Below are 25472 nucleotides of genomic sequence, written 5' to 3'. Positions count from 1 at the left end.
TTGAAGAATTATTACCTAGTTCTAATTCCAACCATAGACCTTTGAAGAGAATGCAAAAAGGGATACAAACAAAAAGGTAAGACTTTTGGCTCCAAGGGGTGTTTATTATCACATACTAATCTAGACATTAATATGTCGGATGATGTTTGGTAGTACTTTTTGCATTTGAAATTGTTGTCGAGTTTGTAAAGCAGCTAGGACTGTCGTCCCCAGAACCATAGCTATAGATTTCTTTTGAAAGATGTTATTCTAACAGTATGCAAACATGGGTTTATGAGTACATCCCCCTTCTTATTATACACAGCCCAGCTCCTCCAACGTTGTTAGACCAACGTTCAGATTTTTTCACTGAAGAAGGAACCTGCGTGTAATTCCCTTCATAGAACATCAAGGATATATTAAGTTCACTGCACCATCAAGTTGGGGCTCTAAAGGACTGTTCACGGCGTGTCTCGTCACAGTCACATCAATATGGAAGTTACCAACAGGTACATGCATGTATTTGTCTCTGATGCATGGAGAATTCGAAGGGGAAAATTAAGAGAATATCCCAAACTATGGGCTTAACAACTATTATAGCCACATATGTTCCAGCTGGTTTCCCTTTGTGCAGGAGTAGTTCACCATTATGTTACGCTGATTGTACCACGCTGGCATTGAAATGTTTGTGTGGTGTCAATCTGTTTGTTTTTCAGATTTTGTACAATCACTGGGCATGTCAATGTTGCAAGAAAACAATTGATCTAAATTGGAGATTCCCAGAGTTCTAAAGTGTTTCAATTATTATTAGGAAGCCCGGATGATGTCTGGTATTGATGTACTCATAAATTATGGTGAAAGGCTTTCACTTCGTCTTGAGACGTTAGCAGATACTATAGCCGTTCAAGAGTGAGTAATGCTTGATTTACACTCCAATTTTTTATGTAGTTACAGTCGCCATTTTGCACACGTATTTTCAAGACGTTAACAATTTAACTTCTTTGTGTATTTTAGATTACAGAACCAAACTCATCATCGAGAAGGTACCTCACCATGCATTGTTTATGTAGTTTCCACTTTCCATATAATCAATGTAGCACATCATAGCACCTGCATACAGACACACATTCATGTTCACATATATAATTCATGATCTTTGAAGAAACCTGTGGTTTATCTTTTTTGTAATTCATCTATCCATCAACCAACTTCCCTATATTTCAATGAATTTTTTTCCTAGAGTCCAACGAGGATGCACGATCAAAAGCCGTAAGATATTTCGCTTACTTGGATTCGTTTGTTGTTTGTACTGGTCTTCTCCGAAGTTGGGCCGGTATAAAAAATTGTGTATAACCATACTCCGACATTTTGGACATGCTTCTATGTTATCATTTAAATGATTTTAAACTTTTACGTGCTTCTAGCGTAAAATACTTCCCCAAATGCTAAACGGATTGGTGAAGATTTCACTCAATGGTATCATTTAAATGATTTTAAACTTTTACGTGCTTCTAGCGTAAAATACTTCCCCAAAAGCTAAACGGATTGGTGAAGATTTGACTCACCACGAAAGTATAGATACATCATAGACAATAAACTTTTACGTGCGTATACGTACGTACAAAAAACGCGACACAGGCCTTAATCACAGGCCTTAATCACAGGCCTTAATCACAGCCCTTAAATGCATTCAATGCCTAGGTCGAGCCTGCCGCACATGCATGAGAGCCATCAGCTGAGCTAATGACCTCGCGAGGCAGTTAGCTCAGCCCGAAAACCACCCGCACACGTGAGAGACTTACCTCTCGAGGCGAATTCCTCACGAAAAACTATCCGCACACGAGAGTAATTTGCTGAGCTAACAGCCGCGCGTGGTCTTTATCTCAGCTAATAGTGAGTTTGGGAACTGCAACGTCCTTAGCAACAATAGGGAGCTTTAGCAGTGACTACGAGTACGAGATTCGTCATTTTCGCGCGTTGTTTGCTTACGCCATCAGCCAAAACTCGTAGTCGTTGGGCTTTTGAGTACGAGTTTTTTGAAAGATTTCGTACTCAAAAGCCCAACGACTACGAGTTTTGGCTGATGGCGTAAGCAAACAACGCGCAAGAATGCGAATCTCGTACTCGTAGTCGTACTCGTAGTCACTGCTAAAGCTCCCTACTCGCATTTATTCCCCCCCCCGCCGACGATTTTCTGAGCTCGTATTTCTTTTGCGTATTTAATTTCGATGCTGTAGCTAATTGCGCACAAATACAATTTTTAGGAGACAAGTGATTTAACGCGCCGTGGTAGCTCCTTCTACAATTTTGTTTCTTCGATTCGAGTGAATGACAGTTTCCGACTTTTTGGTAGCAGCCGTGATAGCGAGGTTAGAGAAACATACGAACAGGAATTGAATGCAGCGCCAAAATTAGAGAAGCAAACAGCTGCGGCTTATGGCGATACCATCGACGATGCAGCGGAAAGAGAGAATAAGGAAAAACTCGTTTCAAGAAGGCCAACGTCTATGGCTAAACAAAGGTCATTTTAACTTTTGTATTAACAGTATTTTATAGAATCATGCATGGTGCACATGGAAGAAACAATTTAAAGCCGGTTTTCCACTAGCGATATTCTTCGCGCGAAGCGACTTTATTCCTTTGTATTTGAGCAATTTGTTCCAGATGGTTGCAGTTGAGAGATCTGAAGCAAAAGTAAAATGTCGCTTCGCGCGAAAAATATCGCTAGTGGAAAACCGGCTTTAGGGTGTATATTTATATATCTCGAGGTGATTACAAGCCCATATTCATGAGCCGAAGGCGAATACTGAATTAAATCAACAATTATTCACCGAAGGCAAGGTGATTATCGGGGATTAGTATGTTTGCACAAGTGAATAGAACAAGTCCTATACATATTCACCTGAAGGTGAATATATAACAGCATATATGATACGTCAAATTTGACCAATCAGAATGTAGGATTTGTTATATTCACTTGTGCAAAAATACTAAAGCCATATTTTCGGGTTTAATAATCAATCACCGAAAAACAATCACTCCCCTACGCCTGGACCAGGGCCGTAACTAGAACGATAATTGGGGGGGTGTTTATTCATTTATTCAGTTATGCCCGACGGATTTCTTTTGTAAGTGCAATAGCTCACAATGGAAATCCGTCGGGCAGCACTGAATATATGAATAAACACCCCCCCAATTATCGTTCTAGTTACGGCCCTGGCCTGGACCACGTCTCTGCGTTGAACACCGTGGTATGTGCTACTAGAAATACATTGCATGCAAAGTCCCCTCGCCTAAAGCAATAAACATATATTTCCATCACTGAAGTGAAATGCTATAATATTCGTTTCTGCTGAATGATCGAAGTCGTAAAGTAAAATCCGATATCTTGGTACAATTACAAAGTCGACTCTCGAGCTATCAAATTCGACTATAATCAAATTAATAAATTGTGCTACGAATAGTTTTAAATACTTCAATTTTTAGCGAAATTTCAATTACTTTTTAAACAGATTCACCTTTAAAAATAAATACTTTCCAAATCAAAATCATTTCAACGAAATTGACGAATAAATTCAAAACTTACAAAATACTTGCATGCTTTAAAATACAAAATCTACCCATTTACCTGTTCAACAGCACTTCAAAAATGCCTCAAAATCGTAGTTTTTTTTACCATCCATTTGAATGAAAGTTTTTCTATCCGAAGGCATCTTTTACATTATATTTTAATCAATTTTACGAGTCAATTTTTCGTGTATTTTTAAGACCATCCAAATTAAAAATATTGTAAAAAATGCAATAAAAGAAGGAAAAAGTTCAATTTAATTCAACGAAAACAGCGCTCTTAATATAAAAAGGTCCCTTTGAGTCAAAATACCGGTTTCAATTGAAATGGATATGGCTAATCTTTGCTAGGATCGTAATTTGTCATCGACACGTCTCCCGAAACAGAAATATACTCCGCTGCTGCCCAAATTACAAAAATAAAAGCATATTGAGAGTGTCACCTCATTTTTTTGAGGCTGTCACCCCCCTGCCAATGTGTAAAATCAGCCCATTTTTAGTATTGGCAGGGGGGTGACTACCTCAAAAAATGCACTTGCTAAGTGACGAATCATGACGAATCACACTTACGAAAAAAGTACAGGAGTTCTACTTCTGATAGGTATTCTGTGACGATGCCCTTGAGGATAGTTAACTTTAACTAGATTTTAACTACAGTTAACGCTAACTACGTTTTTATACAACTGGCTTAACTACGTGATTAAAGTTAACTACGTTTTAACTACAGTTGGGTGGTCAAAAAGTAGTTAAAACGTAGTTAAGAGTTTTATACAACCGGCCCCTGGAAAACTCTCAAATACATTTAACTTCGGGACGTATATGGGCATTTAATTCTTTGGACTTTGATTTATAACATAGTACGAAAGTCCTTTTAATTTTGCTGTATGCATCATTCCCTCCACGATTTGGAGAAGGGAAGGGGTATAGGTAGTTTGTATCTGGATATATAAAACATTCTATGGGAGGAAAAAAGTTTTTTGACCGTTAAGTTGATTTATGCTTTAAATAACGTTCCTTTCAATCATAAATTATTAAACGCATGTTTTAGCCGTCGTACATCTTATCATTGAGATCGAAGTAGGCTCGCTTTTGGAATGTGAAATTCTGCACAGTTGTTTGAAGACTGCAGCAAGACCTATGTCTAAAAAGAACTCATAACTGTTTTATGTTATTATAGATCGTGTTTCGGTCGTTGTCTCTGCTGTTCTATCAAGTTAACTGCTTTCGCTTTCCTATTCATGATGTTGTTTTACGTCCTCGTGCAATACAGCGTGTTCGATCGATATTTCATCATGAACAAGCTTCGCGATTTTGTAAAGAACCAAAGATTCGAGACTCTTTATTACGAGCACGAACCAGCCGTTTGACTTCGACAGGAATGTCAGTATTCTTATTTAACATCGTTTTAAATAATTTTGAATATAGTAGAAAAAGTGTACATATATTAATTGATTTTTAAAAAATGTAATCCGTAATGTTTACCCAGACTTTTTATTTTTCAAGCGTTTGCTTTTCAAATGACGTCATTTTGCCTTCGGTAAAATTTTTGTGCGACCGTAAGCACATTTGTTCGACGATGGATCCGATCGATCGATCGGACCGTCTGACAATTCCACTAGCTTCCACTGAGGCATAGCCTCTCTACCCACATAGCCTCTCTACCCACCTATTTATTTTTCAACCGTTTACTTCTCAAATGACGTCATTTTGCCATCGGTAAAATTTTTATCCGACCGTAAGCACATTTGTCCCATGGATTGACAGAAGTCTTAAGCATAACACTGTCCCTTGGATAAATTCCAACATCAAAAATCGGATCTAGAGACGTTCATAAAAAGAGAGCAAAAAAATATAATTCTCAGGTTTACTGGAATATATATAAATCCGAGAGAAATAAAGTCAACTCGGAACTAGAAATGGCCAAAACAGTCTATTATCAAAAAAACCTGGTCACTGATAAATAACTTATTAGGCGAAGGTAGAAGATCATTTAATATTGCAGAAATCAACATTAATGGCAACATATATATAATTACCGCCAACAAATGGTTAGGGTAAAACGCGGATACGGACGGACGGACGAATAACTTACTTTTCAATAAAACAGATTTTAAACGTCACATCCGCGTCTTACCCAATCGGGTAATTATTATTATTATTTATTATTTAAAAGTATTTAGACACGGTAGGCTTTCAATTACGTGATTTTCAAAGGGCGGTGTGTTTAAACGTATCTAGTAATATCTAATACAATACATTACAAACAGACGATTACAACAGATTAATGTAACTATTAAGTGAATTAAGGAAACTATATAAGGACAGGAGCTCAGTCGCTTGAAGGATTTAGGAAGGTAAGCTATTCCATGCAATCGCCCCGCGGTAGGAGAAGCTTCTTCTCAGAAAATCCGTTTTTGGCTCAGGAAGACTGAATTTTAAGTTGTTACTGCGTAATGGATAATTAGAATTATTATGCATTACTAATGCAATCTCGATTGTGATTGGCTAAAAACCTACAATTAATTCTCAATGTCTTGCCACCTACACGACATTGAAAATTATCCGTAGGTGACGTAATTTATTGCCGCTAGTTTGTTGTCAATAATGGCGCAGGCTTCCTCTCTAAGAAGGAAATACATAATAAAACAATTATTGAATTCGGTTTTCGCATGATATCGAGAATTATCAAGCCTCAGTTTGCGTTATCCGCCTAATCCGGCGAATAATCCGGCGAATAATGCAAACTTCGGCTTGATAATTCTCGATATCACACTCAACCTCATCCAATAATTGTTAATTGTTGCATTTGCTAAACATCCTTATTATGTAATTAGGTGCCAGGTTATTAGAAATTTTAAACCTCATTGTCCGATCCCGTTTGTCTAAGAGTTTCTTAATTGATACTATTGAAGGGTTTCAAAGATCTGGGATGATCTGTTTGTATAATCGGAATTAGTTATGATCCGTGCGGCTTCTCAGCTTGTAATTTCCATAAGTTATCTATATGAGATGTGTTATTACCATGCCATATAGTAGAGCAATAATTAAAATGTGGCAAGACTAGCGAGTTGTAAATTTTGACCAACTCCTGCTGTGGGACAAATTCTTTTGATTTTCGTAAAAGAGCTATGGTTTTTGAATTTTTTTTGCATTGTTCTTCGTTGTGCTTGTTCCATTTTAATTGGTCATCAATGGTGAGTCCAAGCACAGTTTTTTCCCTTACCTGTTTTATTTCATATTCACCATATTTTATCTTTGGACTTTCTAGAATTTTTCGGAGGTTATTTGGTGATCCAATAAGCATGTACTCGGTTTTCTTCAGTTTTAATGTTAATTTGTCACTTATTAGCCATTTATGGATATTTTTAAGTCACAGTTTAGTTTGAATTCAATGTCTACCGACGATTTTCTCTGACAAGAAGGGTTGGTTGCGTCCGCAAACATTGAGGCCTAAGTAGTTTGTAGACATTTTGGAAGGTCGTTAATGTATAGATTGAATAATAAAGGCCTAATGTAGAACCCTGTGAAGCGCCACTAAGTATTTCAGATATGTCCGATTCGGCATTATTGATTTTACAAATTTGTTTCCTTTTGTGTAAATAAGATTTGAACCAATTAAGGGAAGTTTCTCTTACCCCATAGCGTTCAAGTTTAGCTAGGAGTAAAGAATGGTCAACTGTATCAAATGCCTTTTTGAGGTTTAGAAATACAACTCCGTTGATCAGCCCTTTGTCCACATTGTCTAAGAAATTAGTTACTGAATTTAGGAGACTAGTCTCTGTCGAATGATTTGGACGAAAGCCGGATTGATTCTCAACAATAACTTCATTAAATTTTTATTCAGAAATTCTATTAGCTGACTATAGATAAATTTTTCAAAAACTTGAGCTATATTTGATATAATGGATATCGATCTATATAGTTTCCACAATTTGTCTTATCTTTAGATTTGTAGATTGGTGTAACCCGAGAAATTTTCCAGTCATCTGGGAATATGCCAGAGTTTATAGACAAATTGAATATAAAAGTCAATGACTTCAGAATAGTTTTTCCTGCAGCTTGCAAAAGTTTGATCGAAATTTTGTCAATTCCTGCAGCTTTACTTGTTTTCATGCTAGTTATAAGAGAGTTCACTTCATCTTCAGTTATTGATTTGAAAGAGAATGAGTTTGAGAGAGATGAAACATATAATAATGGATCCGTATCGTTATCAGGAATTTCTTTTGCTAGATTTTTGCCTACTTGGGAAAAGAATTTATTGAATTCATTAGCAATTTCTTTGTCCCCTGTTACTATTTTATCATTTATATTAATCTCGTTGACAGTTGTCGTTCTAGACTTTCGATTTAATAGTTCGTTCAGTGTTTGCCAGCTCTCTTTGCTGTTTGAGCTGTTAATTAATTTAGAATTGTAGTAAAGCCTCTTGGTTTCCTTGATACATTTATTTAGTTGGTTTTTGCATTGTTTGTAAGCCTGGAAATAGTAGGGGGAATTTAATCTAACGCCTTCCTTTTTTAGGAAGTCTCTGTGATGAGTTTGTTTCTGAATCTCATTAGTCATCCATTTGGAATATTCACTTTTTACTCTTTTACTTCTTAGCGGCCCGTATTTATTTGCAATTTCTAAAAAAAGTTCTTTCCAAATTTTCCATGCCTCATTCGGATCATTGAATAACATAAATGAGCTGAGCGCTTCACTTAAGTCGCTCTGAAATCTTTAAGCATCAAAATGTTTGAATTGTCTCGTTTCTGTTAATTTAGGGTTTTCTTTCTGGGTGGAAATTTTTCGACATATGTAGACAAGACTGTGATCACTGATCCCTAAGTGTATAATCCCTGAGTCAATTGTTTTGGTATCATCTAATTTAGTGCTAATGATATCAATTGGGGATTGGGTGTTTTCAGTTATTCTTGTAGGTGCGGTTATATGTTGTTTTACTTTTAGTTGGTAATTATGCAACAATTCATTAAGTTTCCCAGTTGGTGTATTTGTTTCGCTTGCCAATAAATTACAGTTAAAATCTCCCGTCAAGGCCATGTCTTTGTTCTCACATTCAAGTTTTTGTATAAGTATTTCAACATGTTCAAATATTTCAGTGTTTGAGTCTGGAGGGCCATAGCAGAAACACACTATAAGCGGTTTCATCTTCGGTTTTTTTACTTCAATGCTTCAATCCCTCTAGAACAACAGGGATTATATCATTTCAGTTGATATAGACAAGATTGTTCCATACGTAAATTGCGACGCCACCGCCGTGGCGATTCCTATCACGTCGAAAAATATCGTATCCTTTTAATTGAATTGTTTAGCCTAGTTTCCATTAATGCAAAGTATTTCAAATGGGATTTCTTTTTAGGAATACTTTAAGTTCCTCAATATGTTTAGGTAGACTAGCAATATTTAGATTACCAACTTTGATTAAGATTACCAACTTCAATTTTGGATAGGAAAACTTATATTTGTTTTGGATAAGAGTGTAGAAGCGTCTCCTGCCGATTTATCTAGGGTGCAATGATTAGAATAGTTTAGTCAATTAGAAGTAGAGTTAGATAATAATAGATGAGTCTTAATATTTCTGGCTAGCATTGCTGAGCCCTGTTTATTCAAATGCAGGCCTGAGGCATTTAAATGTAAATCCTTAATGTTTTTATGCGTGATTGGGTAAAACGCGGATATGACGTTTAAAATTTGTTTTTTTGAAAAGTAAGTTATCCGTCCGTCCGTCCGGCGCTATCCGTCCGTCAGTACCAGCTAACCTAACCCGCCAACAAAAAGCAGAACATTTGAACGACTATTTTGTTAATATTGGGCCGACCCTTGCTGCTGAATGTGAATGTTCATCCGATTACGAAGACCTCCACCGTAACTCAAATGAGGCAAATTCACAATTTCATTTCCGCATAATCACTGAATTCAACATTCTGAAAAACCTAAACAATCTAAAAACATCCAAGGCAACCTGGGTTGACGGGATCCCTGAAAAAATATTGAAATAATCTAGCAATATTATTACCCCATCTCTGACTTATATCTCAAATCTTTCAATTTTTTCTGGTATATTTGTTGACGATTGGAAAATAGCTAGGGTAACACCTATTTACAAATCAGAAGATGGAACGAAATGTGAGAACTACCGCCCAATATCCATTCTTCCCATAATAAGTAAATTATTTAAGAAAGAAGTATTTGATCAACTTAATCAATACTTGATAGATCATTTATACAAATGAGTGATAAGTGGATTGAAAATATAGACAATGGAGAAAAGTAGGTAACCCCCCCCCTTATAGCGCCAAAATCACGCAACGCGTGATCCCCACGCGGTACGTCGAAAACTGTCGGATTTTGCAATGATTTTCCTGAAGATATAGTCGGTCTCCACGCGAGAGTGTGACTTTATTTTAACCGTAATTAAGTACACAATAAGGATTTACGAGAAAAAATATTTTATTTGTCAGGTTACACATTTAGTATGTCAACATTTTAATAGTACGTTTTTTTCCAAGGCATTAGGACTGTTTTTTTTAAAAGTTCGTTTTCTATGTATATGTTGTGTGATGCTTCCCCACCGTTAGTTTATACTTTAATTTTTATTTTATCGTAACATGTGTCAATATGTCCATAACGAGTACACGATTGATATATTTCCATACATCAATTTTCATGTTAACAAGACGCGCGCCAAATCATTCGAAAAAACCGTTTGTTTGTAAATGTTTGACTTTCATCCCAGATATGTATCCATCTTTCTTTTGCCTTTTCCGCCAAAATATTGGTACTTTGTACAATGGTTTGACAAGGTTTTAAACGGGAATTTCATGTAGCATATGGTATAGGACAATGGCAAGGGTCATTAAGGCCGGCATAAATAAATATATGACTGAACACATTGTCAGTTGATGACTTTGTCCAAACGCGTTTATGCATACATAACTCGTAATAGGTTTTAATGACAGGACGAATCTGAACATGTTCGCCTCTAAACAAAGGGTAGCTTGCACATAAATATCGAACATCGAACAGAAATTGCCCGAGAAAACACAGCAATGGAGTGCTAACATGGAGTGCCTGCGACCCACAATCTCTACGAATGGTTTGCAACAAGAACAACCCTAAATGCTGTGAATTCTTTTGCCCTGAACAAGATCGTTCGCTATTTGATACGGCTATGATGATGTGGAGAGCGAATGGCGCGATTCATCCGCTGTGTGATACCCACCAAAGACCGACCAGAATGAGAGTTGTTAAGGGTTTAAGTAAACGCAACTTTGGGAGACCGTTTTTCTCGGGAACAATCGGTTTTTATCGAAAGTATGCGCCGTCTCCACGCGAGATGATGTGCGCACAAGTGTCTTATTGCAACATAGCTTACAGGTAGAATGACTTGCGTGGGAGGGCTGTGCGCTCACGCTATACGTACAGGGTGTCTCAAAAAAAACGCAACACTTAAATGTGCAATAACATTAATACAGCTCTAAAGTGCACCTCTGGGAATTGAAAATGGCTCTCAATCCTTCATTTAAAATGCTAAAAGTCATTTTAGCTGAACTATGGTGCAAACACGAACAATATTAATATTCTTGCATATTTAAGTTGTTGCGTTTTTTTTGAGACACCCTGTACATAATTATAAATACAAACTAAGAATTTGCGAGGAAAATATTTTTTACTCAAATTGCACATGTTACAACATTGAGAATATCTCTTTCAATACCATGAGGACTGTTCATTTTGAAAGTTGATTTATTTTGTTAAATATTCTTTGTATGCTTTGTGATGACTGTTCTCGTGACTTGTAAACTGTTCTCTTGTCGTTTTAACCGTGTACTTAAGAGTAGATGGCTTGGTAAAGGAGACAATAAAACCTGACTCGAGTAGGTCATTTTGGTATGAGTTTTCTTTCCAACGAGATAGCTGGTTCAAGATACAGTACTGCTCAGAAGTAACCTAATGCGACGAATGCGTTCAGAACGCGTTCAGAACGCATTCACGCGTTCCGAACGCGTTCCGAAATGCGTTCCGAACGCGTTCAAGTGTTTTCACTTAGACGCTTCGTGTGCCTTCGCAAATTCCGAATAAATTATCGAACAGCCAGTCAATTGCTTATGCTACGGGTCGTTAATTCCGCTTTTAGTTTGGGGGGCAAGCGTTTTTTTATTTCGCGTAAAAATGAGCGCATGTGTGACTTGTGTATCTCATTCGAAAATGATAGTAATATGTATGTAGAATCTTGGGAAATTCGGACTTGATGGCCTTAGGATATGCTAAGCTTAACCAAAGCCAGTATTTGGCTGGGAAAACGCTGTTAAAATTAGATGACTCTTATCACCGTCTTTGATCAAAGAAACTTTCGGTAGTCAAACCATTGTTTTTAGTTTTTATTTTGTATACATTTAAATAATGTATACAGTAGTGACGGTAATTACCGTATTTCGAATTTTATTCATATCATACTGTGCCTTACATGTAAAACAATTGAGGTTCCGATATTGTGAATCGAAGGTCTGAATTATAATGATCGACTAGTTAACATTGCATGTTTGTTCATACCTGCACTTCATTCCTTGTCGGTGACAACACAGCATCGAAGTCCTGGAACGCGTTCGGAACGCGTTTTTGATTAGGTTATTTCTGAGACATCATCTTGGAAATCTTTTTCTTGACTGTCTGAGTCTGTTTGAGACATGTTTTTTTCTTGTTCTCGTAGTGGGCAATACTCTCGTTCGTGTCTGCGCAGATTGTTACTGAGGCTGAAGTATCTTCCGCAAAATTGGCAGCTCATCCCTTTAGCACTAGAAGTGTGTAAATGCCTTGTTATCGAGCAGCAACGCAGTTTTATGAGCAGATGTCTGCTCATAAGCAGTAATGAGCATCTGCTCAACGGTACTTTTTCGTAGTGCAGTACATGCACACAAACTAAAATGTTAACCATCCCTTATGTACTTTTTTCGTTTCCCCCGAGGTAGACGTTCTTCGTTAGCGACTAGACTGCACATGCTTTAATTTTGCAGTGTTTCAGTAAACATTAAAGTTTCTCTCCATCTCTTCTTGGTGCTCTAATAAATTTTCCAGACACTCCTCCATATTGAATTCCTTTGGTTCTTTACTCTGTCGAGGTACACATATTGCTGTCTTACTCCACTTTAACCATTTCCTGCGTTCGTTGCGGTCGAGATGATTTGCTAACCTTGCTAAATTTGTACTACCACAGCCAAACACAGGACAGTTCCTACGCGTGCGACCCATATTTACTAGATGATTGCTCAACAAATTCCTAATAATAATTGGCCCATTTTTTCGTGGGTCAGGTATTTTATTAGGCCCGTTTGGGCCCTATATGGCCTTATATGGCACTATTAGGCCCGTTAGCCCGATTGCTGCATGACTGGGCGTCCTAGCCAGGACAAGTCCGAGCTTGTCAACGCAAACTCTTCTTACGGAAGGCAAAGTCAAACGATCTAAACAAGAAAACAGTGTAGTGCCGGACAATATAGTCGTGGCTTTTTAGGATACCCAAAAGCTCGAAATGTGGAGAGAAGACTGGGACTGAGTTTGCTCTTTAATTTATGTATTTTGATAATTTATTCCAACTCTGCTGTAATTCCAAGTCTTATTGATATTTAATACCAAATTAGTAAAGATTTCGTAAATAAACCAGTGAAATAAAGTAAAAAGAATAACCGTTGGGGGTGATTTATTCATACGAGAAATAATAAAAATAGAAATAAATGGCTTACGCCAAATCTGACGAGGGAGACGAAAGGGGGACATTAACTCGTTTTGTTTTTGACAAAAAGGATGGAAAATATGGTAAATTAGGTACGTACACAAAATTTGACTCAAACTGTATGACTAGAGCAAAGGCAACAAAATAGTATTCTTTAATTGATCAAGAAAACGTTGAAATCGTAATCTAAGAATGGCAGCAAAATAATCCAAATGAGAGGTACTTTTTCAGACCATATGTTCGCAGTGGTGTGAAAGAGAGTAGTAGTCAGGAAAGTGAAGAAATATGAGAGGATGATGATGAAGTAAAGGTCAACCAAAGTGATGATATTCAACAGCCTTTACTCTTCTGTCGTCAAACAAAGGAGCAGTCTAGGCTTCTCTCAAGATATGCAAATGACATATGTCTTCTAGATGCAACATATCAGATAGTGGGTTCTTTTGTGACACAATAATTATGAAAGCACAGACGACTTGGTTGAAGCTTTGAGAGTGTTCAACAATTGGAATCCAGCATGGCAACCAAAACATTTTATGGTAGATTTCTCAGAAGTAGAAATTAATGGTTTGAAGAGAGTTTTTCCAGGCATGTAAATTATGTAATATTGTAATTGACCTACGTATTACATCTTATCTCTACTTTATAAGTTTCATTAAATCCCCACGGGCTGAAATTCGTGAACACGGCATTCGAATTTTAACGATCAGTGATTTCAATAGTTTTCGTTTTTTTAGACACCCTGTATAAGTAAACGCAAACGATTAGAAATACATTGTCCTCTCCATTGTCATAAAGCTGCTCACGAATGTAGACGACTAATTATGATTAATTATAAGCTTTATTTGTTTATCAAGTCATAACCTTGGAGCTTTTGAGCGTTTAACGATTTTCACTAGATCGAAACTCGATCACGCAGTTCCTGGTCCACTATAGTACGATCGTACTTGTTGTAATACACCCCCACTCAATTTATAATGGAGCAAATTCGCTTTGTGCATTAAGGTTTTCTAAACTTCTTGAATATTTTAAATATATACACTAGACTTAAGCCTAAAAACTTGAAATTTCTTTTAGGTTCAAGAACCTTTATCTGTGATTTCCACAGGAAGGTTGCGGGCGGTTGTCCTGCAGCAGCATACTCCCTAACGTTACGGTTGTTAACTTGGCCGTTCATGGCAAAACCAGCTTCGTCTCCAACAACGAATGATCGCAGAAATTCTTCGTTTCGTCTGCAACGGTCAACCAGCCATCGCGCAAACTGCAAACGCCGAGCACAGTCTCGAGGAAGGAGTTGATGTCGGATGTGCATGCGGTAAGGGTACATGTTCAGATCTAACCTCGTTATGCGGTTGAACGTGGCATGTGGTAGGCCAACACCATTCCGTCTTGCGCTTGTGTCTGTAGGATGATCAGCTAGCCGCTGTCTGACCGCCTCAATGTTGGCTTCTGATCTCCCCGCGCGCCTTCTGCCAGAATTCCCCTTGTTTCGGTTTAATGTTGTGCCATGTTCAAAAAACTTTCTTACATTTGACCAAATTGTTGAGAGTGCATGCGGTTGCCGCTCAGGAAAACGTTGCCTGAAACTCTCCCGAGTTCTTTGCGGACTTCCTGTTTCATGAAACGTTTTCACAATAAATATTTGTTGTACTGTTGTGAGTTGAACCATGTTTGCAATAACAAAATTATGCGTATGCAACTGCATATTATGCAAAGTTAATTGACTAACCTAATTCCCAAGAGACTTAACGTTTACAGTCAATTCTCTGAGGTGAAAGAATGCGATTTTGACCAATATTTTTCGTTGAACTCGTATTCGCTCATTTTTTCTTCATTTGGTACGAAAAGTCTGTCATTCGACAGCTAAAAGCCTGGTCTTTCTTAATATAAAAAACAGCACAGTAACGTGCCAAGGATGGATTCGGTTTTTTTTTGAGACACCCTGTATATACCTGCTGTGCATGGAAGCTCTCTACGCAGCAAAACATGATGAAATTAAAATGATTTAACGTGCGGAATAATTTGGCAATAATGACTATTCTAAATTGCTTTGTTCCAAACATGAGAATGCACTTTATTGGATTTTAGAAATATTACTGGTCCTCCTATATGGATCTTTATTCTATGGGCATGACTGTAGAGGTAGTATGACCATGCAATACCATAATATATGGCCCGTTTACACTACAGTCAATTTATTGGCACGGCACGGCTAAAATGGGTACCCGTACTCAATTTTATTAGTGTTCAGGCTACGCAAAGAAAGGCCGAGCACGAATGAAATGAGTAAGGGTAACTATTTTAGCCGTGCCGTGCCAATAAATCGAGTGTAGTGTAAACGGGGCTATAGATTCTACATTTTTTATGGCATTACAATTACACTTCTCACCTTCATCTTTAGACTTGTTACAAGTTGACTCACATTGTAAGGAGTATTAAAAACCAGTGAGTGAATAAAGCAATCTGGCGAACCCCGTGTAGCTAAAATCCGAACTTTAACTCGAGAAATTTTAGCTCAATGGCGCAGCTAAATAATACAAGTCGACTTGTAGCAAGTCTACTACATCTTGTTGCACTCAATAACGCTTACACTAGAAGTAAAATCGACATTAACCTAAATATCTATAATATATTCACACTGCTTGTACATTTTTAATAAATTGATATACAGGGTGTCCCAAAAAAAACGAAAACTATTGAAATCACCCATAACAATGCCATTGATAGAGTTTGAATGCCTAAGCACTCTGTTGGGACCCACAGGTGTATAAATGTTTACCATACTCATTTTTATGCATGCATATGATGCAGTAAAATTTGCTTGTTCGCAAAAATGATATTTATTAACAATATTTACAATTTACAAATACGGATAACAATATTTAAATGTGCATCTCCAGGACCATGATCTTCGACATGTCCCTTTTCTCTAGCAACACAAAGCATTTAGCATTTTATAAGTTGCATTAAATCCCCACGAGCTAAAATTCGTGAACACGGCATTCAAATTTTAACAATGACTGATTTCAATAGTTTTCGTTTTTTTGGGGACACCCTGTATAACTTATATACCAGTACTCTAGATTGTTTCATACAAGGATGCAGTAGGCTGTAATATATTGTCTACCAGAACTGACAGTTTTAATCTGGTACATTGTAGTGTTTTTAAAAACAGGTGCTGTTCAACTCACATTAGGCAATTAGCCTTTCTCACGGTCGATTTTTTCGCCATTACTGCCTCTCCCACGTTTGAGAGTCTCCGCACCACGAAATACGACTTTTTAGTATTGTAGTTCTTTGTATAATTATAAATTTACAGTTACAACCTTTAAAAGCCGCTTTTCACGTTGTTAGAATTGTCTAGAATCTTTCACGACATGCAGTCCCCTAAAATGAAGGACTCTGATTTTCATCATCATTAAGTCAATTAAGTAACGTTGTACTGATTATGTATGATAAAATTCGAATTACACTGCCAGGGCGTGAAATAACAGCTGAACGGTGTCGGTAAGAAATTGTTTGTGACTGACGTAAAAGCAGGGTTTTCGATCAGAAAAAGGAGGGAATGTCATGACGACTGCTGATTACCATGATTGGGAACTTTGTGAGCGTTCTTTCAAGCCCTGCAGTGCATTCATCTCGAACATCACGTTTTTAAATGATTTTATAAATCTTATAAAATTTGTTGCACACAACGCATGAATAGTTCTCACTTCGCTATCACTATCTACAGACTATATTTTAATCATGCACCGAGGGTCCAGTGTCGTCGTCATCTTAATATAGTTAGCACAATAAAACTCGTGTATGTTGGTCTAAGAACATTGCTAGCATTGATTATTTACGCAAAAATACAATACGCACCCGCTTTGCCAAGTTACTATTGTTCTAATAATGCAAGGTAACTAAGCTGGTCAAATGAGAAGACTATGAAACTTCCGACATTTATTTTATTTTGATTTCCTTTGATATTGCAGGAAAGTTCAATGTTGTATTAACACCTAAAACACTCTTTAGATTAATTAACGTTATATACTAGGTAAATTTTATTGATATTGCAAATTTGTAACAAACGGTTTTTGGTCGAATTGTCAATTGCAATAGAGGAATTTTACAGCAGTGGACACGAGTCATTACGGTTATGAAACTTCAAAATGTACAAAACTATGAAATCTGTACACAACTGTACAAAATTATGAAATTCCAGAGGCACCGAAATGTCAAGTTCATAATTTATAATATCAAGTTGTCAATGTGAAGTTCGAATATATAATTTATGCGGTTTCCGGTTTTTTTGGGACACCCTGCATAGTTGAAAATTAATTACCTTCCCGCCCTTCATTTAGCCCCCTCTATCAATTAAATCATTCTCAGCACAAATGTATGGACATATATCAACACAAATATTTTAATTAACGTTTATTGATAACGAATATATGACGTTCACTGATATGTGGCTAAATTGCATGAAAAATTTATGCAAATGTTTCTTTGATGGCCCTTTGATGAGTCTACAGCGAAAGTGGTCCTCCTGACATGGTAATCTTCAACATATATCGCAAAAAAAGATTTCTATAGTTTTTTGTTTCCTGCATGAATGCTGTGATGATAAATGCGGCACATATTAGTTGTACTAATTTTCGGGTGACGTCCGTGTTGGAAACGTTGCTTGCTGACCTCACTACATATTAGTTAAGACACGGCATGCGTGAAGTTGACCCTATGATAGAAATCGAATTGCAGCAAGAAATTTTATGCACTGTTTTAGGTCACTAAAATTCATATAACTCCAAAATTTCAGGCTTATTCGTTAAATCTAGCTGTGTTTATGCATGTTAAGGGTCAATTTCACTGTAATAGGGTGTATATCCAAGACCCCAACACGGCATGCGTGAAGTTGACCTTATGATAGAATTTGAATTGCAGCAAGAAATTTTACACACTGTTTTCGGTCACTGAAATACATATAATTCAAAAATTTCAGGCTTATTAATTAAATTAAGCTGTGTTTATTCATGTTAAGGGTCAATTTCACTGTAATAGGGTATATATCTAAGACCCCAACAATGGCATGCGTGAGGTCAACCTACAATAGAAATCGATTTGCAGCAAGAAATTTCACACACTGTTTTAGATCACTGAAATACATATAATTCCTAAATTTCAGGCTTATTCATTAAATCAAGCTGTGTTTATGCATGTTAAGGGTCAATTTCACTGTTATAGGGTGTATATCCAAGACCCCAACACGGCATGCATGAAGTTGAATCTAGCTGTGTTTATGGAACCGAAATGAATAGAGAGGGGGTTGCTATTGCATGGGATAAAGATCAAGGAGAATATATTCGTGTGCGAAGTATAAGGATATTACCCAATTATTTGTCGCAAACTCCAGCAAATGACAACACAATATCGGGTTTTTTAACGCCCGCGTTGTTAGGTTCCAGCAAAAATAGTGATAAACAACATTAACGAGCTTAAGGCCCTGTCACACTGTTGCGTATCACATTAGCGTATGGCACCGTGTGATAAATATCACGCATACGCCGGAATACGCTGAAATATGCTGGTGGTACGTCGTGCGTAAGTTATACACGTTCCAAGCACGGTCACATACGCTGGTATACGCCGAGGAAGAAAATTTTTTTTAAGCATGCTTAAAAATCTTGTGCGTGTTTGGACGTATGGTTTATACGGTAAAGATAAGCTAGTCATACGCTGAATACGGCAGAAGGACGCTAAATGTACTGTACTAATAGGTTGAGTACGCTAATCATACGCAAATGAGTAAGTGTGCCGTACAACTAACGTGTTGATAGCGCATCAGTAACGAAGGTCTAACTTATGTGTGACGTATGTTTAACGTCTATAGAGGGCTTAGCGTATGACTGACGATTAAGTAACGCATTTACCGTACAATTAGTGTATATTTAACGCCTGGTCGTCGTATCCTCAGAGTATTGCAAACGTTACGAGGAAGGGTATATAAATATTATAGCATGTCATTTATTGTGTATAATATATATTTATGTTGGATGCCTTCAATCATCTGTACCTTCGAGGATAAAGGATGGAGTTAGCTGTTCTTGAATACCAGTTTGATCTCATAGCTTTGACGATTCGTCACATAGAAAATAACAGAAGGAAAAGGAGAAAAGGAAAAAGAAAAAGACGTGAGGTATGGAAGAGATCATGGATCGGAAGGCGAAGGCAGTTCATTTACGACCAACTTCTGGTGGAACTTCGAAGCGAGGATACGCGATGTTTTAAGAACTTTATGCGGATGGTCCCCGAGATGTTTGATGAGCTTCTGGCAAGAGTGAGTCCCAGGATCACCAAGAAACATACCTAGTATAGGCGACCCCTGGAGCCTGGGCTGAAGCTCTCTTTGACTTTGCGAAACCTTGCCTCTGGGAGCACGTATTCAGCCATGAAGTACGGATGGAGGGTCCCCCACAACACCCAGTCACTTATTGTCAGAGAAGTTTGCCAAGCAATCATCGACGAATACTTGTTCCGAAGTAATGACCTGCCCTACCACGCCAGGGATGGCGTGCCATATCTGATAAGTTCCTCAATAGGTGGAACTTCCCCATACATGTGGTGCTATAGATGGAAGCACATTACCTGCAAGTGTCCACCAAAAAGTGGATCCCAATATTTCAACTACAAGGGATTCTACTCTGTTGTACTCATGGGCCTTGTAGACGCAGATTATAAATTCATCTAGGCAGACCTCCGTGGTAAAGGGTCATCATCGGACGCACAGATCTACAACAACTCTGAAATCAAAGAATTAACAGAAGACGGAACTATAGGATCCCCCATCCCCGATGCTTTACCAAATGACTATCAGAGTGTCCCCTACTTCTTTGTAGGTGATGATGCCTTTGCCCTCCGAGACAATGATGAAGCCATACAGCCGCCGTGGTCTATAGTCAATACTTCTTTCACGTTGGTGGTTGAAGGTTGAGAACCTCATCCTGAAATCCAATATCATCAGTAGATTCCATGATGTCTCGAAATCCTGAAAGACTAGTAATGTTCGGGTGACTTTGCTCAAAGGCTGAGCTTGGACTGTGCGGCGTTGGGCTAGACGTTTCCGTTATTAACTCTGTTGCAGAAGCCAAAGAGGCACGAACCGGGCCAGAGGTAGGAGTGCATTGTTGCTGAGTTTGCTGAAACGGTTGCTGAGCAAGTTGTTGGGAAGGAGGAATCATCTGCTGTTGTTTAGTGGTAGTCTTGTGATGATGTGGATACTGAAATAACCGCTGGTGAAACTGCTGCATGTACTCCATGGACTGAGAGCCTCTCACCAACGATGCCAGGGGCATGTTTATAGGCATGTTGCTAGGTTTCTGATAATGCTCAGAGAAGGATGGTGCTGATGCTCTAAATGAACAGAAGGGAATACTTGTAGTAGGGTGCAAATCGTGGGGTGGTTGAGAAGGGATCTCTTGTTGGTTTACTTTGATAGATGGAGCCGCCATTGCACTTGGAAATTCATCATCGCTGTCCTCATCCATGAGTTCAGACAATAACCTATTGATGGAGGACCTTGCCTTCTTGTACTTGGACTTGGACATAGTCAAAAGGCTCTCTTTAACATAATTTGCAAAGACACTTCGTGCTGTAATGGGCTGTTGTTTGGCTTTGTAGATGTATTTGAGGATGGTGCCAGACTCAGCAACTCTCTTCTGTAGAGTCTCAAGGACGTCACTCTCTGTGTCCTGAGGTCGCTTGTGGGACCTTCCAGCGGTAGATGATGGTATTGGAGTGACTTCATCTAAGACATCCTGCATATCAGCGCAGGCGCTCTCGGCAGCATTGAGATCTCCTCTGTGAAGCTGGATGGTTTCCTTCACCTAAAAAGACCAAAAATATCATGTGGAAATTGTCTCAAATTACTTGGTTATCATGTTGCTAAGGTAATATGGTTGTATACTTACACTCTGCATGGGCTCCGGTCGGTGGCGAGTGACAGTCTTCAGGAAGGCAAACTTTGAGAGGATCCACTGTTCTCTCTTAGTCAGGTTTGGAGCACTATCCCCGCTTTTCTTCTTGTCAAGGCGTATATTGGTGTCGCGCAACGATCTGAACCAGCCCTTGAGGATGTCAACAGTCTTATTCATCTGATGTGCTTGCTCTTCCCAGATCTTCTCTTTCTTGTCTTTTCGCCTATAATCTGTCATCTTCACATTCCACAGCACAGGATTGTCCATGATAAACTCCAGCATCAGCTCCTCTTCTGTGGCGCTGAGGTTGTAGGGGGTTTTTTTTCGCCCTCTTCCTCTAATTTTCTTCTTGCTATCAGCCCGCCGGAAGGAGGTGAAGTCATCAATGGTTTCAGATGATAAAGCCGATGAATTATGGGAGTCTTGGGAAGGTTGTGTTGGGGACTTTGAGAGCTCAGGAACATGTGGCGCATTATTTAAAGATGTCTCAGGAATAAGTGCATCTTCATCAGGTGGTTCAACTACATCTGCAGGTGCACAAACACGTTGTTCGTCAGCTTTGGCAACGGCTGATGATGGAGTCCTCTTTCCTTTTCTTCGTCCGCGGGTAGATGATGTCTTCTTATTTGCCATGGTGTCTTCTTCTTTTTTCACTGTAGGTTTGACATTTTCTCGAATGGAGCCGTGTGAAAATACTGCCGCTTACATACGATTAAAGTCTGTGAAACGCCAGTGGTATGCTTGACATGCGCATTCCAAACGCTTCTCGTAAGCTGTTCATACGCTGGCATACGCCAGCGACAGGCTACTCTTACGATACCCATACGTTTAATAAGTTAATTTTATGCAAAATGTCTATTTTTACGGACTTTTTCGTGCGTATAAAAAAGAATGAAATGATCTTTATACGCGACTCATACGTTCCTATCATACGCAACAGTGTGACAGGGCCTTTAGCCGAAAGATTCAAATTTGCTATAACGTACTATAGTAATTTGACAGCTGTAATTGCTTTGAATTAATGTTGGGTAAGAACAAAACTTCAAGAAATAAAAATTAGAAAATCTAAAAGAAATCTGTTTAAATTAAGATTAAAATTTACTTCTCAACAAATTACTCACGATGTTCCCCCTTTTGCCAACAAAAACCTAACCTTTTTCTCTAGCTGGTTTAATTCAGACAACTGTTACAAATTAACCTATAACTATATAAGAACTACAATATGGTTCCAATTACCTATATCAAAATATAAAATAAACATTGGTATTGAACTTTCTCTTAGGCTCATTATATTAATAGACTTTCCTGTGTTATTAATGACCAAGAATAAGGCTTAACATTTTTTATTAAAAACTGTTGTTAATAAAAAAATGTTAATCCTTAATTATTCTTGGTCATTAATAACACAAAAAAGTCTATAGAAATATTGTAGTAACATGTTGCTCACAAACTACTGTACAGTAGCTAAAAATAACGCAAAGTAAAGTTAACCCAGGCTTCCAGTCCCCCGAGAATAACTCGTATATTTTGCTCAGTGGTAGGGGTATCATGGGCTGCCACCCACTCACTGTCGCTGGATTTCGAATTAATAATTTTTGCGTGTATGTTAGCATCACTCGACGGCCTCTTCCATTTCTACATCACTAACATCAGTATCATCTTCTATTTTTTCATCGCCATCCTCATCTTCACTATCGTCAATATTCAGATTAGGAAAGGATCCGTCAAGAACGCTCTTAAATAAAGTGACCCCTTCATTTATCATCTTTTTGCAAAAGAATATACGAGACTTTAAAACAGCGTTCTCACCCTCTACTGAAAAGCGGCTTAGATGTCTAGAAATACTTTCCCTATATAAATATACAGCATATGAAGATGCACGTTAACAACACTGAATCGGGACGTTATGGTCTGGAAGCTAGGCAAGCTTATAATGATCTACGGTTTTAAATCTTTTCAAATTTTACTTATCAATATTTCGACAGTGCCTTTGACAGATAATGGTTTCATTATAACAAAAGAATACTGTCTTCATGTTTGCCAATAAAATATCATTTGGAAAGTGTAAAAAAATAAGATAAAGACTTTGGCCGAGTTTCCAAACCATGTCTTGTTGACAAAGCTCTAACAGAATACTATAGGGCTGTAAGTTATGAAGCAATATAAAATTACTGTACGTACAGCAATTGTACATTGCAATTTAACAGTCGAGCCTATTTCTGGTTGATGTATTCCTCGCCAATTGTATTTTTTCCATACAGAATGCAGAAAATGTTGTTATGCGTAAATGCTCAATTGAATTGAAGATCAGTCTGGAAAATTGAAATCAACGTAAATAGCTGACTGTGTAATACCTTTCCAACATCATCAGTATTGCATGGTACAACATCATCATCTGGCAAGTCATCTATATTTAAATATTGAATTATAGTTCAGAAATATGTTTGTTGTCATTGGTAACACAATTTAGTTGGTCTTTTTTATGTTTTAACAAAGTCTGAATCTTAACAGAGTATGACATCATTATATGCCTATATGAAACTCTATTCTTTACCTTTATTTAGGGAATTTATACAAGTTGAAAGATCTGTGATTACACTGTCTTTATAATAGCAGAGAAACTGGACCATTTCTTTCTTAAGAAGTGACAATTCTTCTTCTAATCTCTTGCCAGTGAGGTAGATTTCAACTGCCTTTCGCCTCGCTTGCAATGGCAATACGGCTAAAAAAGAAAGAAATTAAAAATTCTGAACGCTGATTGGCTAAGAGCCGTGTTGATATAACTCGATGTCACATTTTTCATATCCTTCGGGCTTTTGACTTTGCTATATATTATCGAAAAATATAAAACATTTTTTTGTATTAATATACAGTTATATCAACACTCGTGGAAGTCAGGAAGACTCGAAATTGTATTTTCATAACATTTCTCGTTTTCCCAAATCCACTCGTGTTGATATTACTGTATATATCAACACGGAAAATTTAATATATTTGTTAAATATTACCTCCGTCGTCCTCTTCATTGGCGTTCTTACTGCGAAGCCTAGACCTTTGCTTGGATGAATATGTGATATATTGCAATATAAAATATAGATTTAAAATATTTACCTATAAACATCACCAGATCCATCTTAGAAAGTACTTTCCTATGTAGGACGCTTGCAAAAATACAGTAAACATATATATACTGTACAAACACGTTTGTGTGACATTTTATCATAGAGTGACCGTAAACCGTTTTAAGGTTTTTCGACTGCTATTCCAAATATTTGTCCGCGCTGCTTTTCAGATCTCTCTCACATAAAATTAGCATCATGGAAATTATGCACACTCAGTAGATGTAAAATCCAGCCGAAATACCTGCTAAACGACTTATATTCTTTGCCCTTTGTGAAATAGAAAAACTGAGCATCTCTATTTCTACTCGAATCGTTTGTCTTTTTTCAGACGCCAGAAGCCTCTTTCCTTCTTCCAACGCCTTTGTCCTCTTTTCGACATATTCCATGCCAAGAATCCCCCAACCCAACTCTATTTTGTTAATACGGTTTTCCTTATCTTCGATAGCTTCTTGTTTATCCAATGCTTCTTTGAACATATCGCTATTACCGGTTACTAATGCAGCACCTACGCCATCACGAGTTTTCTCAACAAAAGGTTTTAAAGACTTTGCCTCAATAATTTCCATGCTGAGCTGGTAATACACCATTAGATCCTTTTGAAATTTCGCGCTGTCGTCCTTTTTAAATTGGTTACCTGTGAAATAATTTTCGATTACTGTATATATATTAACCTAAAAATCCCAGCACTAGCAGTTATTAAGTACTGTAATAAAATACTTCTTAGTATTTTGGGTTTTTACCCAATTAGACCTAATTCCACTGGTAGGGACCTATAAGGCGTTTTGAATTACAGCAATATAAACGTGAAGTGCGTTCTTTGAGCGCTATGCTTTCGCAATTTTCAACTTAATAAAACGTCGCTGCAGTTCATCAAACACGGACATTATCTCATAATTATAAAACATACGTCTTCCACATGCAGCAATGTCATTTCTCCACTCTTCCAGTACCACACTTTCTAATTTATCCCCACACTTCATTTCTTCTCCATCTCCTTCTTCAACTCCTGTTCATTTAGGTTAATCAATTTCTGAACCTATAAAATGTAAGAAAGCTGGTTTACTACATATTATAGTAATTGCAGTGAAATGACAACACTAAATACTGTAGACATATAAGGGTACA

The 25472-nt window shown here is 37.6% G+C and overlaps 2 protein-coding genes across 5 annotated transcripts in view; one reads left to right on the top strand and one right to left on the bottom strand.

The window, feature by feature from the left end:
* LOC114537262 (lymphoid-restricted membrane protein-like) overlaps window positions 1–5013 on the top strand; it is a 45200-nt gene extending 40187 nt beyond the window's left edge. For all 4 annotated transcript variants that reach the window (XM_028558401.1, XM_028558402.1, XM_028558403.1 and 1 more), the window contains 7 exons: window positions 38–76; window positions 384–488; window positions 791–888; window positions 994–1022; window positions 1220–1248; window positions 2244–2500; window positions 4724–5013. In XM_028558401.1, the coding sequence (XP_028414202.1) occupies window positions 38–76; window positions 384–488; window positions 791–888; window positions 994–1022; window positions 1220–1248; window positions 2244–2500; window positions 4724–4913 (747 nt within the window). In that variant the 3' untranslated portion in view covers window positions 4914–5013. The remainder of the gene's footprint in view (window positions 1–37; window positions 77–383; window positions 489–790; window positions 889–993; window positions 1023–1219; window positions 1249–2243; window positions 2501–4723) is intronic.
* A 15207-nt stretch (window positions 5014–20220) lies between these two features.
* On the bottom strand, window positions 20221–21858 carry LOC114537274. The gene is made up of 2 exons (XM_028558414.1): window positions 21220–21858; window positions 20221–21135 (listed from the first exon to the last, which is right to left on the bottom strand). Exons 1-2 carry the CDS (start codon window positions 21856–21858, stop codon window positions 20221–20223), a joined length of 1554 nt encoding a protein of 517 aa, XP_028414215.1.
* Window positions 21859–25472: the final 3614 nt, after the last annotated feature.

This window comes from Dendronephthya gigantea, unplaced genomic scaffold (genome assembly GCF_004324835.1).
Source record: "Dendronephthya gigantea isolate DGI-Jeju-01 unplaced genomic scaffold, DenGig_1.0 000155F, whole genome shotgun sequence".
Classification (NCBI taxonomy): Eukaryota; Metazoa; Cnidaria; class Anthozoa; order Malacalcyonacea; family Nephtheidae; genus Dendronephthya; species Dendronephthya gigantea.
This window is presented reverse-complemented; position numbering and strand designations above follow the sequence as displayed.

Coding starts and splice junctions, on each gene's coding strand:
- LOC114537274 (XM_028558414.1), bottom strand. CDS start 21,858: ATGGCAAATAAGAAGACATCATCTACCCGCGGACGAAGAAAAGGAAAG. Junction 21,136..21,219: donor GACCGGAGCCCATGCAGAGT/GTAAGTATACAA, acceptor TGGTCTTTTTAG/GTGAAGGAAACCATCCAGCT.